At 50.0% G+C, this 15,719-nt stretch overlaps 1 protein-coding gene across 1 annotated transcript in view; it reads right to left on the reverse strand.

Moving 5' to 3' along the window:
* The window catches only part of nhsl1b (NHS-like 1b), a 77,404-nt gene that overhangs the window by 16,319 nt on the left and 45,366 nt on the right, over positions 1-15,719 (reverse strand). Inside the window, 2 exon segments of the mRNA XM_067242228.1 lie at positions 315-433; positions 3,247-3,399. Of these exon segments, the coding sequence (XP_067098329.1) occupies positions 315-433; positions 3,247-3,399 (272 nt within the window).

Raw genomic sequence — 15,719 nt, forward strand, 5'->3', positions numbered from 1 at the left:
AGAGACAGAGAGTGGTAGAAAAAAGGAAAGAAGAGAGAGAGAGAAAGAGAGAAAAGTGGTGGGGAAATAGCGCCAATTGGGAAAATACATTTCCATCTTTGACCACATGGGGGCAGACAAGTAGCGTGTTGTCTATGGGCCACCAGAAAACTGTTCCTAAATTGTGTTTGTATATCTATCTTCCTATTGGGAGAAAAAAGTAGAGAGTAGAGAGAAGTGAATTATTAAGGAAAGAACAAACTCAGGTAAAGGTCTGTGTGTGTGTGTGTGTGTGTGTGTGTTGGTGTGTGTGTGTGTGCGTGCGCGCGTCGTACCTTCTTGTCGTCCTCGTCGTCCTGCAGGGCGCTGTGGGGGGGCTCAGGCCCAGCGAAGGTGGGGCCCTGGGAGTAGTACTGGGAGCTCCTGAAACCATCCTTTCTCAGCTTGTCACACTCTGGCAGAGAGAGAGAGAGAGAGAGAGAGAGAGAGAGAGAGAGAGAGAGAGAGAGAGAGAGAGAGAGAGAGAGAGAGAGAGAGAGAGAGAGAGAGGAGCTAGGGTTACACACACAAAACACACACATAAAACCCATGTGCAAACACACGGTATGGAGTATCGGGAAACGGAATAGCACGCACGTCAACAGACACAAACACTAGAAGTGCTGACCTTTTATAGTTAACTATGTATAGAGGTGCATATGGGCCGGGCATCATGTTCGTATGTGTGTTTCACATATGGCGTGTGTGTGTGTGCATGTGTGTCTCAGCAGCAGTCTCTGACAGCTCAACCAACCTCTCACTAGGACCTGCTGTGGGGAGTGAGATGTGTGTGTGTGTGAGAGAGTCTGGAAGTGTGTGTGTGTGTGTGTGTGTATGCATGTGTGAGAGAAACAAAGAAAGGGAGAGAGAGAGAAACAGTGTGTGATCCTGAAACAGTGTGTGATCCTGAAACAGTGTGTGATCCTGAAACAGTGTGTGATCCTGAAACAGTGCGAGTCTGGGCGTGTGCCTCTAAAAGACAACCATCAACCGTGTAGCATGATTGACGACACGCACAGCGTGCATGTGTGCGAATCGATGCGAGAGTGCACGTGTGTGTGTCGCGTGTGCGTGTGTGGCGAGGGAGGGGGTATCAGTTCCAGTCTGTCATACGCAGATGGCAGAACCTCCCCCCCCCCACCCCCTTTCTCTCTGCCCCCCCTCTTCATCCATCCCTCTCTCCGTCTCTCTGGGACTTGTGCATGTCAATCCCCCACCCTCGGTGTCTGTGAGCAAAGGCTCCTCAGTCTCATCTACATGACTAGTCAGCCCGCGTACGAGTGGGTCGCTTCGTGCGTGCGCGCTGAGCGATCCACACCTCAGAGACCTGCTTCTCTTTCATCTCCGTTCGGCATAGATAATTAGGAAGTTTTCTCTACTGGGGCACAGGGGCTTGGATGAGGCTAATGGAGCTTAATGGAACTGAGATGGTGCGTGTGTGTGTGTGTGTGTCAGAGAGGGACAGAGCGATAGAGATAATAAGAGGGGGGGATGTTTATGAAGCAGTTGAGATGAGGTAGATGAGGTATTACGACCTGTTTACCGCTTTTTGTTAGATGTGACCACAAAGTGGTGTGTGTGTGCCTGGGAGTTTGAGCAGGGCTCCAATTCGAGCGTGGGTGAATGTGCGTGCTACTAGTGTCATGTATCAATGTCTCTACCAGTGAGTAAGCACACAAGCTTCTCATATCGATCCCTATCTTTTATAATGGCGCATCTCATCACTCTTATGCAACACCCGGACCGACCTGTCGGCACGTTGTGTGGCTAGATGTGACAACTCACGGGGTGTGTGTGTGTGTGTCACCGGCCAATTAACTATTGATCTCTCATGGACCAGGGTTGATATTGAACTTTCCTAAACTTGTGTGTGCGAGCAAATGTCTGTGTGTCTTTCCTTTTGTTAAAAACCAATAGTCAGTTTCCTAATCACACACACTGAAGTGTGAGGGTGACCCTGTGCTCTGCTCCCCCCGGACTAACACAGACTAACCCCAAGTAAACCAGACTAACCCCAAGTAAACCAGACTAACCCCAAGTAAACCAGACTAACCCCAAGTAAACCAGACTAACCCCAAGTGAACCAGACTAACCCCAAGTAAATCAGACTATCCCCAAGTAAATCAGACTAACCACAAGTGAACCAGACTAACCCCAAGTAAACCAGACTAACCCCAAGTGAACCAGACTAACCCCCAAGTAAACCAGACTAACCCAGTGTAACTCCTGCAGACCTCTGAACCTCTAAGGCCTCACACAAACTACAGCTCACAAGCTTAAGATGAGCACGAGCACATTCACCTTTGATGTTTACCTCCCTCTACGCTTCCAGACCATTCTACACTGGAGCGACAGGGTTGTCCTGTCATATCTGCAGCTTAGGGACGTTTCACAGGAAGATGTGTGTATCACCTAAATACACAGTCCCACTCCACCGGAGACTATCACTGCACACCTGTTGGGGGCGGGGGGGGTAACCAGGCTTGGTGGTCCACAGGTGTGTATGGTGTGTGTCATGTTTCAGGGACAGTAAAAACTATGAACAGGACAATGGGACCGAAAGACAAAAGTCTTGTGTCTCTGTGTGTGTGACACCGTCCTAATGGAGGCGACTTGGTGGCACACAGTGATCATCCGGTTACCTTATCCATTGTCTCTTTTAGTCTGTCTCCCTTTATCTCTCTCTCCTCTTCCTCTTTAACCTCTCTCTCTCTCTGCATCTGCTTGGCGCACACGGTCACCTTGCATGTAGATACACATGTGCCTGAACACGCACACCTGAACCCGCCAACACCATGGCCATGCTCACCTAACTGGCTCCCTTGTTTTCCCTGGAGCCCTGAGGCAAACAAGTGGCCCCCATTTCCTGGTATTCTGCCTTGTCGTTATGGGAACATGGTGAGGTGGTGTTGTGGTATGTTTAGCCTCCACGCTCTCCGGAGGGGGGATGTCACAGTCGTGTGTCACACAGCTACACAAACACTAAGGACGGGGGCGCTTTAACAACGCTGTCACAGAGCTGTGTTCCGTGTGAACGGCAGGAAGTGATCGAGGCTGCGCTCGCACGCGCGGGTGCGTGCGTTCCGCCCAATCGAGCGTGCGCATGGACCGGCTTTCCTAATCTTAAGCGTCGATCTCCACGCTCGGTGGTTTCTTTGATGTGGTGGTCGGGGTGGTTCTGACTGTATACTAATGTGTTCTGTATGGGGTGGCGGTCCCGGTCCTTACCTCTCAGCGCGGTCTTGAGGTTGACCTTGGCCTGGCGGTGCAGGTCCTCCACGCACGGCGGTCGACTGCCGGGCAGGAACACGTTCTCCTGCTGGTGCCAGGGGGCCGTGTAGTGGACCGTCCACTTGCTCTCCTCATCCAGGTTAGACACCGCTACACACACACACAGGGGGAGATGAGGTTGGCATGAATATAGTGCTGAAATACAATGGAAGAGCAATGTTGGCTTATTTCACGGGGACAAGCTGCACGGCCCATTTCAAAGTCTCCCGAGAGGGACCTGCGTAAGCCGTGAATGAATAAAACGAACCCCTCTGGGGTTAAATTCACATTTCACAAGTTGCTGCACGTGCCACATGCAGAAGAGGTAGAGCACATTTTTATCTTAGGATGTTCGGTTTGTTTTTCAGGCGGAGAGGAAGAGGAAGGATGAAGAGCTTTGCCAGCAGGGGTTGGTAGAAAGGTGTGAGGTTCTACACCAGAGTACTTCACAGCTCGCTGAGGGGAGGCGGGGGGGCAACCAGCAACTGAAAATTGACTGAAGTCTCTCTGTCAACACGCAAGCAGTCCTACAGTATTCTCATCTCAGGTCCAAAACTCTGCAAATCTAAAAGATTGCCCTGCCCCAAGATCTTCATGATACAGATTGATTCTGTCTTCCGAAATATCATTGGTCTTTGCAAATGGTCCCTCACAGCATGTGTGATTCAAACTATTCTGTTTCCTTATGCTTGTTTTTATATTACAAACCATTACATGTGTTTAAAAGGTGGATACAGCTTGGATGATGAAACTTTTTGGAGCAGTTAACACAAGGCGGGGCGAGGCGCATAGGAGCAACCCTAAACAACTTGCGTTCAAAAATGACATACAAAATCTCTGAGGTAGCTCATATGCTGGCCGACCCTTTACTGATTGGATTTCCCTTGACTTTTCATAAGGAAATAATGTACAGATGAGACAACAGCCTCACAACTAGCTTAGAGACTATCTGAACAAAATACACCAACACATGAACCAACCTGAACAAAGCACACACACCGTCTCTCCCCCCCCCAAAAAAAACTGAGCTTACCAAGAGAGTGTATCCATGCCACAACAGGCGAGTGAGTGTGTATCTCCATGTGACAGAACACTGACTATCTGTAGTCCCTGACGTCTCCTCAGCAACAGAACAATGTGCCAGAGGTCCAGACCGAGGCAGGAGACTGCAAGCCGTTAGGGAAGGGGGCGGGCTGAGGAGAGGGGGGTGTGTGTGTGAGAGTGTTGGTGGGTGTGTTTGGCATGTATGAGGGCTTCACAGGTGCAAATGGCCCATGGCAGGAAGTGTGGGAATGTGTGTGTGTCGGGGGAGGGGGGGAGGGGTGGGGGCCTGATGGGTACTCCCAGAAGTGTAAATGGACAGTCAGACGACATGTAAGAGTGTGCCTGGACATGTTACTATGTGTGAGGAATACACAAGATAATAGGCCATTCAGTACAAAGCACATTAGTTTGTTCATTCCTGACCAAACGACGTGCCACTAACTGCACAATACTATCAAAGTCAGTATAATTAAGGGAAGTGTAGAATTGAAGAGATAAAAAAAAGATAGACTCGTGTATGTTTCTGTGTGTGTGTGTGTGTGTGTGTGTGTTAGGAGGGGATGGGAGGCTTGTCCAAACATCAACATCAACAGAGGGCAGTTTGGGTAAACAAGCCCAAAACGACAAAAGGAAAGTCCGGCGGGAAAGTTAGAAAGTGTCTGGAGAAGGGGGGGAGGGGTGTTGGGGGTCTGGACTGGTGTGTGTTCTGTGTATTTGCTGTGTGCACAGGTGTGTGTTTTGGGGGCAGGCGTGAAGGGTCCACCCAGCTGACCGTTAGTGTCTGACGTCTGTGTGGAAACAGGAGCTGAAGCCGACACCTCTGTAACGGCCCGGCAGGCTGGCCGTTACCTGCCTCTAACGAGAGAAGAGGGAGCTCTTTGTGTTCCTTCATGTTCTCTCTCTCTTTGGTAAATGTTTTGCTGTAATGCCCCGGTCATCTGCCGTGGCTTTGGTCTCTGTCTCTCTCTCTCTGTCTCTCTGTCTCTCTGTCTCTCTGTCTCTCTCTCACTTCTAATTTAGGCGGTAAGCGGACTCACAACCATCCCTCGTCATTTAGAACGACCCATATAAGATCGTAAAACATACACACATGCCAGCCTGAGCAGTGTGTGTCAAGGTTAGTCAGTATTGTGTAATACCATCACACTACACCTATTGTTTAGGAGTGTGACCACTTCGATCACAATCATAGATTAGATAGCATCAACACAAGGCCTGGCGCTATCTCTCTGTCTGTCTCTGTCTCTCTCTCTGTCACACACACACACACGCAACACACTACTCTGAAAACATGCCTGATCAGAGGTGCATGGGGTATAGAGTTTAAACAGGTATCCCCTCCCCCAGCCCAGCAGACTGATTGAAAAGACTCAAAGGGAGACCCAGACCCAAGGGCATGGGCGACCAGGGACACAAAGCCAGCATTGTCCCCCCTGCATCAGTCTCCACATCAGGCCTTTCACCACCACAATACCCCCCTCCACCCCTCACTCCCTTTACCCAATCACACACACAGGCGCAAAAGCTTTTCAGCTGCCCATTAATCCCCCCTTTACTCCCCTTCCTACTTCTACCAACGAGGGTGGGATCAAAATAAACTGATAATCACTCAAACTGAAACGACTTCGGTCCAATGTTTTAGCCCGAATTCTCTCGAATCAATAGATTTGTGATTTGTTCTCAAAGACTCACGATCACACTAAGGCTAGAGTGTCGGGCCACACACACACACCCACAAACAAACAAACACACACACACCCACAAACACACCCACTCCACAACAGTCAATAAAGCACAGCGGTGCATATCGCCAACGTAATCCTGAACCGAAACCCTGATCAGCGATCAATCAGCACGTCCGTGTACATGGATAAGCATCCATCGATACGCCGATCACTTTCGCACGCACTGGACGAGATGCACGGCCCCCTTTGGGACGTCAGGAGCAAAGGGCCGCGCCGCGTCCTCCAGCGAGGGCTGGACAGGAGGGGAGGAGCTTAGCAGGTCATAACCATCTTCATCCTCTCTATGACTGTCGTGACAGGGACAGGGTTAGGGGTGCTTAGCTCACGTCCCATCAGGCAGACTGGTCTCGGCCTGAGGCAGCACACACACACACACACGATCACCTGACCGGACCCAGGCTGTGGAGCGCTCCCAATGTCCCGCCGTGGAGACCCACAGGGCCAGGCGGCACATGGTCAGTCTGTGACCGTTACCACTGAGATTCTTATCGTCTATTAATCTGTTATTCTTTTGAGATGTGTTTGTGAAAGGAGTGGGTGTCTCTGAGGTGTGGCGGGTGTTTTCCTCCTACAGGTACACAGACGTTTCATTTCCCCGTGTGTCAGCACTTTATTAGCCTTCAGATACGCTGGTTGAGGGGCAGGTTAAAAACTGCTAAGCTAATGATTAACGGTTACGCGTACGCACACACACATAGCACACAAACACACACATATATAAATACACTTGAGATTAGCATTATCACAATCAGCTCATACTAAGACCCTATCACAAACCCTCACATGCCCAAGGATTAACACGCAAATTCAATGACACATAGTTTTAGCCTGGCTAATAGGCACTGTAAGTTCGCAAGGGATATTTTGGACCGTTGGCCTGTATTGTAGGAAAGCAACGTAAGAAGAATTGTGAGAAAGAAAATTCCCGCTTCACTCTCAATGTTCATGCTTCAATCACATTATGACAGACATTTACTCTATTGACTCTTTTTTGGGTGACTTAATATAATCCAAGTTCCCATTCTAAAGCTGTAAGTTAACCATTTAAAGTGCTGACCTTGTGGTTACTAGGTAACTGAAGACAACAGCGGGCTAGTCAGACAGATCTAAGGGCTGAGAAGAGAGGGCTGTGGAGTTGTCTGTCAATCCCATATTAGACACTATTGTGGACCACGAAGGACTACAACCACTGAATCTGCTAACATGCCCCAAAAAACTTAAATGGGTTATTTGCTACTGTCATGGACACCTCCGCACTGGGCTTAGTTATAAACAAACCGAGAGAAATGCAAACCTGCTGCCATGGATTTAACAGTTTAAATGAAAAAAATGCTTTTTAAAATATAATTTCCAGAACATGTTCAAACTTTCTTTTTTACGAGAACGCTGAAAATGATTGACAAATCGTGGTTTTAGAAGACGGAAAACGGAGCCAAAGTATTGATTTCTTACCCTTCCTTTTGAAGTATTTAATGACAGACTTCAACGAGGTCCCAATGAACACCATTATTCCTGTTTGTGTGTTGTGTGTTGATCTCCTCAAGAACAGTGCACTGGTGAGACACGAGGAGAGGAAGGGAACGAGAAGACCGGAACGAACAACACTGATGCCGCACTCCTCCTCTCGTAGTCTCACTCTACAGCGGCAGAGCGGAGACTGAGCGTGTGTTTGTGAGTGAGAGCGTGTGTGTGTGTGTGTGTGTGAGAGAGAGCGCTACTCCCTTCACAATGAGCCTCTCCCCTATCCCTCCCTCCCTCCCTCCCACACTCACCCACCCCTCCTCCCTCAGGCTGGCTGGCCCTGGGAGACACACACACACACGTGTAAACACACACACACACACTGCGGGAGGGGTGTAGGAGCTGGCCCTCTGTTCCCCTGTGCTTTGGTTACCAAGGAGTTCTTCCTCATCCTGTTTCTCTTCATCTCTCTCTCTCTTTCCCTCTCTCCCTACAGAGCTCGGAGGAGCGGAGCGTTCAAACATGCGTCAAGCGGGTGATCAAGAGTTCTCCTCTTTGCTGTGAGGTGTGATGGGATTTCCACGGCGCCGCTCGTCTCTGCTCTCTCTGAGGGACCCGCAGGGGGACACGCCATTCCCTCTCCTCTATGAATTTCATTGCCCTTCTCCCCTCTTTTTTTCTCCATCTTTCTTGACACGTCCTCTTTTCTAATGTCCCTCGTCCACTCCCTCCCCATCTCTCCTCCCTCTCCCTAATCAGACTGCCCGAGGTGCGAACGCACCATCAGTGAATCTGTGCCACGTCAAGAGAGATCCTATACAACCCGCCTACGGTCCAGTCAGTTCATCATATATGCTTATGCGCGCGCGCACACACTTGCGCTCTGCCGCAAACCCGTCGACGCACACCCACAGGCTTACACGGGAAACTCAGAACGACGCACACGCAGCCTCTCGCACAAGTGCACACGCAAACTCTGTCCTCCCTTGCCCCCCTCCCTCCTGCGACCCCGTTTCTTTTCATCCCAAATGGATGGGGCTGGGGGGGGGGGGGCTGGAGGAGGGAGAGTGAAGAGAGGGGGTTGGGGGAGGGGGGGGGGGGTTGTGGGCTGCAACAGGAACCTGAATGGGTTTGCAAATGATCCTTAAATTTATGGCTAACAGTGCCCCCTCCCCCTCCCACCCTCCGCTCCTCTCTCAGCTCTCTGCCCGGTCTGTCTCTGCAATTCTGAGGGGGAGCGCCACTCGCTTTGTGTGCGTGTGTGCATGCCTGTGTGTGTGTGTGCGCGCATGCCTGTGTGTGTGTGTGCGTGTGTGTGTGCGCGCATGTGTGTGTGCTCTGCTCCGTCCCCCTTTCAGTGTGATCATATTTGTGCCAGAACCACACAGAGAGGCATTCTGCAAGTTTACCCTCTCTGCTTACTCTTCTCATTGGCAAACTGCCCCCCACCCCCTCCCCACCTCCACCCCCCCAGTCCCCATGCTTGCGTCGCAGCCCCTGGCCAGTCCCAGGCTGTGCTGGTGGGGATGTGTGAGGGCTGTGCGTCCGTCTGGCACGCGTACAGTATTAAGGCAATATATGCAGACGCGAGCCTACTAGCGACCGTCATTATAGAGCCCATTGTTCTCCGGGAATCAGACAACACACACAGGTCAACAACTCGATCCACCCTGTCTGCCATCAGGGGCCAAATCTAGGGCATCTCCAGGATTAGTGCTATTCCTCCATCCATCCATCCATCTCAGACACGATTAGAAGAAAGGAGACTCCCAAAGCTTCGATTGTTTCATTGTTGTTTCAAACTCACTCCACCAGAGAACATATGGGGTTTGGCCCACTGTACACTCTGAGGTGCTGCCCACATCCCCGAAAGAAGCTTCTCTAAACTAATATCACAATAACAGGAGATTATGAAGTCAAGATGCAATTTATCAAACAATATGCTTCCTTTTGGTGTTGGCCATGTGAGCTCAGCTGTTTTACTCCAAATTAAGCTTCTTTTTACTCCGAAATCTATAGGCCTTCTTAGCACGTGAATAATTCAACTAAAAACAACATACGCTCCTAACCATTAGGCCTATGGGAAAGATAACACACTTGCTTTAGCACGGAAGAACAATCTCTTCATGCCATCACAACATGATGACGCGCCTAAGACAGAGGTGAACTTTGCAAACGAGAAGAAAAGGAGGGATGGGTGATAAACGAGGGTAATAAACTTGAGTCTGGTTGAATGAAACATTGTAATGAAGCCTGTACCATGATTCTGACAGTCAGATAATAAGGTGGGGTGAGTGATGAGTGACTCCTGCTCTCCTCCTCTTTTCTTTCTTTTCATCCATCTCTCCGCCCCATTTTCACACCCCATTTGGATCTCCCTCTCAACCGGCTGTTACCACACACACACACACACACACACACACACACACACACACACACAACACACACAAGCAGGCTAGCACGCACGTTTACATGCACAGCCACGGTCAGCAAGTTGTGAGCCGTAACCTCTACTAAACTCGGAAGCGCACACACACACACACCATGCTCTCCCCTCCCTCGCTACCCAGACTGTCGAACACCCCAGACTCAACCCCCATCCCCTCCAGCCCCGATTCTTTCAGTCAACCATCGTCCGCAACCCCCCTCCCCCTATACCAGCACCCCCCTCCTTCCAATCACAATAACCCAAACCAGTGTACCCGGAAGCCCCCCTTCCTCCATCACACACCCACCCACACACCCACACACACACACACCTCCCCCACCTCTGTCAGATGCACAGGGCAGTATTTCTCTAATTGGACAAAAAAAAACAGGGAGCACATACACCGGCCTTCCAACCATGGTGCTGCTTCCACCAATCCACTAATGTAAGACCTCCCTCTGGCTCCCTCCCTCCTCCCTCCACCTCCTCTTATCTCCCCAACTACTCTACCTGCTCCTCTTTCTAGTGTGGACCCCCACCCCCTCCCATCTCTCTCTCTCTCTCTCTCTCTCTCTCTCTCTTATCTTACTCCCTCAGTTCTTCAAAGCTTTGATAACAACCAAGTTAATCTATATCGACTCTCCTCTCGCCTTTTCCACCTCCGTCTCCCTTTGTTCTGCCTTTCTCTTTCTCTACCTCTCTTCCGATCCCTCCCTCTCTCTGTACCTCTCTCTCTCTCCCTATCTCTCTCTCTCTCTCTCTCTCTCTAATCCTGACCTTGCATCTCCTCATCAGCTGACTCATCAGGATGGCGGCAAGGACTCGCGAGGGAGGAAACCTTCCTCGTAAACTGCCTCCAAAATCCCATCCAACCCTCCCTCTTATCACCTCCATCCCTTCCTCTTATCTCTTATCTGTGAAACTAGTCGGCCATGCCTTCAGGACGTGGCACACCTAGTTTCAGCTCAGTGACAGTAGCAGTTTACCACTAATGTGACTCATTATGGACACATTTACATTTAGTCATTTAGCAGACGCTCTTATCCAGAGCGACTTACAGTAAGTACAGGGACATTCCCCCGAGGCAAGTAGGGTGAAGTGCCTTGCCCAAGGACACAACGTCAGTTGGCATGACCGGGAATCGAACTGGCAACCTTCGGATTACTAGCCCGATTCCCTCACCGCTCAGCCACCTGACTCCAACACACACCAACATGGCGTACTGAGCAGTATTATCATATCTCAGATGTGATCTAATCTCCCCCCCCCCCTTTCTCTCTGCTTCTCCCCCCCCCTCTTACTATGAATGAAAATATATTATTTACGACGCCCTCCATCCCTCTCTCTCCTTCGTCTCTCCGTGTCGGGGTGAATGAAAGCGTCGTGGACGGAGGAGTGAACGGGAAGGCGATCCGTGCTGCGCTGCTCCCTGGGAGAGATGACCCCTGAGACCTGCACCACAGCATGAATAATACATCACCTAGAGGAGGGGAGGGGAGAGGAGGGGTATAGGGTGTGTGTTCATGTGTCAACAAAGAGGACTGCGTGATAGTACCAAGGCTTCTGATTTGAACGGTAAGTTTGTTATCAACATTGAAAGTTAACTACCGATTAAAGGCTGACTCACCAGACTGACGCCCTCAATCGGCTGACGGAGGCCAAGTAACATGCAGCTACTCTCTGAAGGTTGATCTCTACTAATGAGTTTAGCATGAGGCCGAGTTCCCGTGCATTCTACACACACACAGTTTGACCTTTCCATGACACCTAGGGTGACTTACCCAAACCCTCTACACTCTCAGTGTTTACCCAAACACTGTATGAACAACTGCTGTCTGCCCATCACGATGTCCCTCTCTCCCTCCCGCTCTCCTGTTGTGAGTGATACGACCTCCTGCTCTCCGAGGACCACTCAGACAGAGGTCACCAGGGCGACCCCTGCCCTCCTCCCTCCCCCTCCTCTCATCCTTTCATTCCCCAGCCCTCTTTTCCTCCCTCTCTGGGTTCTCCAACTGACCTCCTCCTTTGTGTCGGCCTTCACCACCGCTAAGATTCCAGCACAGATGATCTTTCTCCCTCTCCCCCTCTCTTCCACCCCCTCTCTCAATCACTGTCTCTCTACCTCCCCTCTCTCCCTCCCTCCCTCCCTCTCCCTCTCTCAACCCTGGAACCCAAGTGGTGGGAGATGATCGAGGGATAGGATGAGGTCATCAACATGTGCCCCCCCACAGCATCCGTCCAAACCGGAACACAAACACACCACGCCCAAAACAACCAAACGCGCTGACCATGAGTGTGTGAGCCAGCAGCTCTGAGAGGAGGGGTGTTTTCAGGAGTTTGTCCCACATGACAAAGCAGGGAGCCCCAAAACAGAGCACTGGTGCATGACAATGGACTTGTTTGTTGTTGTTTTTTTTGTTTTTTTGCAACTGAAAACCAGGTTCTCTTTGTGAGAATGGACTACAGAGCTGTAGGGAGGCAGTTGAAAAGGTTGTGTGTCTGTGTGTGTGTGTGTGTGTGTGTGTTGACAGGACATCCACTTCTGACCACTTGGGTTGGTGACAACAATTGATTCAGCTGCAAGAGTGGTTTCATGTGCTTGAGTTGATGAAGTAGGCAGCATGTCTGTGTTGTTTGTTTCTGTGTGTGTGTGTGTGTGTGTGTGTGTTTGTGGTCAAGGCCAAGGCAAAACGTATTACTGGCCAGACCTCCCCTAAGTAGAGTTGTGTGACTTCTAGTCAATAGCCTTGCTGGGCACTGTGTGTGTGTGTGTGTGTGTGTGTGTGTCTGTGTGTGTGGACCAAGGCTAACTTATTATTCAGTTTTAAAGGGAGTGGGCCTCCTTCTATAGGCATCTCCTCTTTTGTGCTCCATGAGAAAACCTCCCAGACAAGAACCCTCTGCTCACTGCACCATGAGAACGCAGACACCGTCACTAACACATTCACTCCCTATACGTTTGGTGTGTGTGTGTGCGTGTGCGAGTGCATGTTCAATCATCTTACGCATATTTACAACAATCAGCATAGATAAAGAAAGGGAGACATCTTTTATGTCTATTCAAACATGTGGCTATTCACACACAGGTGTGTGTTTGTTTGTTTGTGTGTGTGTATGTGTGTGTGTGTGCATGTAGAAAACAGTGTGTTTTGATGCTGTAGCCTTTGATCCACAATGCTGCTTTGAAGCGGGCACAGCTGAACATAAAGCATTTAGGGGACAACGTTAAAATAGATGCTATCTGAAAGAGAACTTCACAATGACAAAGAAGTACTGTGCACACTGCTAAGAACAACTGAACACAGATGAACACAACACAGACTTGGGGAAGAGAGGGAGAGAGAGACGGAGAGAGGCTGCATTCATGTTAGAAGTTCAAAAACCAATCCCAATCCATAAAAGAATACCCAGAAAGTGGAGAACAACCAAGAGAGAGAAGAGGAGAGGATGGAGAAAAAGATGGATGGATTGGAAGGGAGGGAGGGAGGGGACATAAGGAGAACAAAGGGATATTGGAACGAGAGCGCACAGGAGTTGATTTATTTACAACGCACGAGTGATTATGAATATCTTATCCAGGGGGAATCAAACACTCACACACGCGGATGCACACTCACACACACACACACACAAAAGCTCAGCAGGGTCAACGGTCATGCCTAATTTTCTCTCCATCATCGACTGACCCGGACGATTTTCCTGCTGGCCCTTTGAAATTCTATCTGGTTGGTATAGTGTGTGTGTGTGTGTGTGTTTCTGTGAAAGTGTGTGTGTGTGTGAGCGCATGTTTGTGTCTGTGGGAGAGGGAATGGAAGAAAATGTGTGAGTGTGTGGATCGTACCACTCTACAGCACCTGTGGGGGTGTCCTGCCAGCTCGTTAGTGTAATCAACCAATGAGCACCCCCCCCCCCCCCACCTCACCCAAGGCAAGGCTGGAAGAGCACAAACAATGCTGACGTGGAGCCAAACATGTTGAGCTGAGCATTGCTTCAATTAGTCCCCCGTACACATTCAAAAGAGGGGGCCTGGGGCCCTCATAAATGTTAGCTTCAGTGACATATAAATGAAGCCGTGTCGCACTTAAATGTGTCCCCCCTGTAGAGCGGGCCTTCTAAACATTGCTATTTTACGAGGCAGCCGCTTTGTGCTCCTGTTTAAGGGGCCCTGAAGACATGGTGGCATTTTGGTTCCCTGCCCTGGGCACTCTATGCCCCTCTGTCAGTAAAGATTTGTGCCCCGTCTATCCGCCTCTCTTACAGGAGGGTCTAAATCACCTCTATTTAACTACTTCCCCTCCCTGACCCCCGAATAGCCTGGTGGGAACACCACGGAGCCCAGAATCCCTTTCCCTTGTGCAGCAGCTGAAAACACAGCCTCTTGATCAACACAAACACTGCAACGTGGCCAGCTGGCTTGGACCCCCCCACAACATCCACCTGGATTGGCGTCACAGATTTTCCAAATGGTACGGCCCCTTCTCCAAACACTCTCACTCACTTTCTGTTCTCTCGATAGACGGTCGATACTTCGCAGTATTGTCTGCACATAAATATCCATGTCAATCCTGGTCTGGCAGGTAGTGTGTGTAGTAGCACTGTGTGTGTGTGTGTATGTGTGCGAACATGCTCAGAGGGACTAATAATACCAGTGTATGGGGCAGACAGGCAGCTGGGGTCAGGCCCTCTAAGGTCTGTAGTTAGAGAGCATTACCGACAAGCCTGCCTGACTCCTCGATTATCGACTGAAAAGCCACTCACAGTTAAGACTTTCCTCTCAGGACTAGACACATCAATATATCCTCGGCATGACAAGGGTGTGTGTGTCCATGTCTTATGCGTGCGTGTGTGTGTGTGTGCATGTATCCATTTCTTTCCTATGCATACTGATAGGATGATAATTCCCCTGTGCGGTGCTGTGCTTTACAGCAGGCTCTGTGAAATCCATCATTTGTGCGTGTTTCTACTGTGTGTGTGTGTGTGCGCGCTCTGTCTGTCCTCTAATCTGTTACACCGATATTGCAAGAGGGAGCCTTGTGGCTTCATGCAGCCTAATGGTCAGAATGTAGCCTGTACCAGCATCCTACATCTCTCTGTCTCCATCACTCACACACACACACACCATTCATCTCCCCTCTCAGTGCATATGCTGAGTTCCTGACCTACATTTCAGCTCCAGGCCTGTCTGCTCCTCTCTCCTGAGGGCATGTGTGTGTGTGTGTGTGTGTGTGTGTATGCACCGCTCTACATCATAACACTCTCATTGCCATCCATTAATGCAATTATTTAATTAGCCTCAGAGACACACATCACAATAAATCGGACACAGACGTGAGTTGGTTGCCGTAGCACCACAGCATGTACAGAGTGACTGTCATACTGCAGGTTAACGAACTGGTTCATTAAAAAAGGAGAGGTTAGCGTGGGCTAGGCTAAATCACGCTAATGTCATCAATGCTATGCCCAACAGGGTAAAGCCTGGCTAGTCTAACCACAATTATTAGCGTGATGATTAATTAGCATGATTTGCCTGGCTGGCTGGCCAACATTACATTGACTAAGCTTGGCAGGCTATAGGCTAATATGATGACCTTTAGAGTCATCTGTGTCTATGGCAGGGTAGCGTTAGCTCGCGTGGCTAGCTGAGAGGTGCTGCTGTCATTCCTCCAGTCAGACAGGGCTCATATAGGTTAAGTGCCTCCGCTCGCTCAGGGCTGCCAAGCAGCAAGCCACAGATGGGGCTTGCCTGGGGTTTA

The sequence above is a fragment of the Osmerus mordax genome, chromosome 8 (assembly GCF_038355195.1).
Source record: "Osmerus mordax isolate fOsmMor3 chromosome 8, fOsmMor3.pri, whole genome shotgun sequence".
NCBI classification, from domain to species: Eukaryota; Metazoa; Chordata; class Actinopteri; order Osmeriformes; family Osmeridae; genus Osmerus; species Osmerus mordax.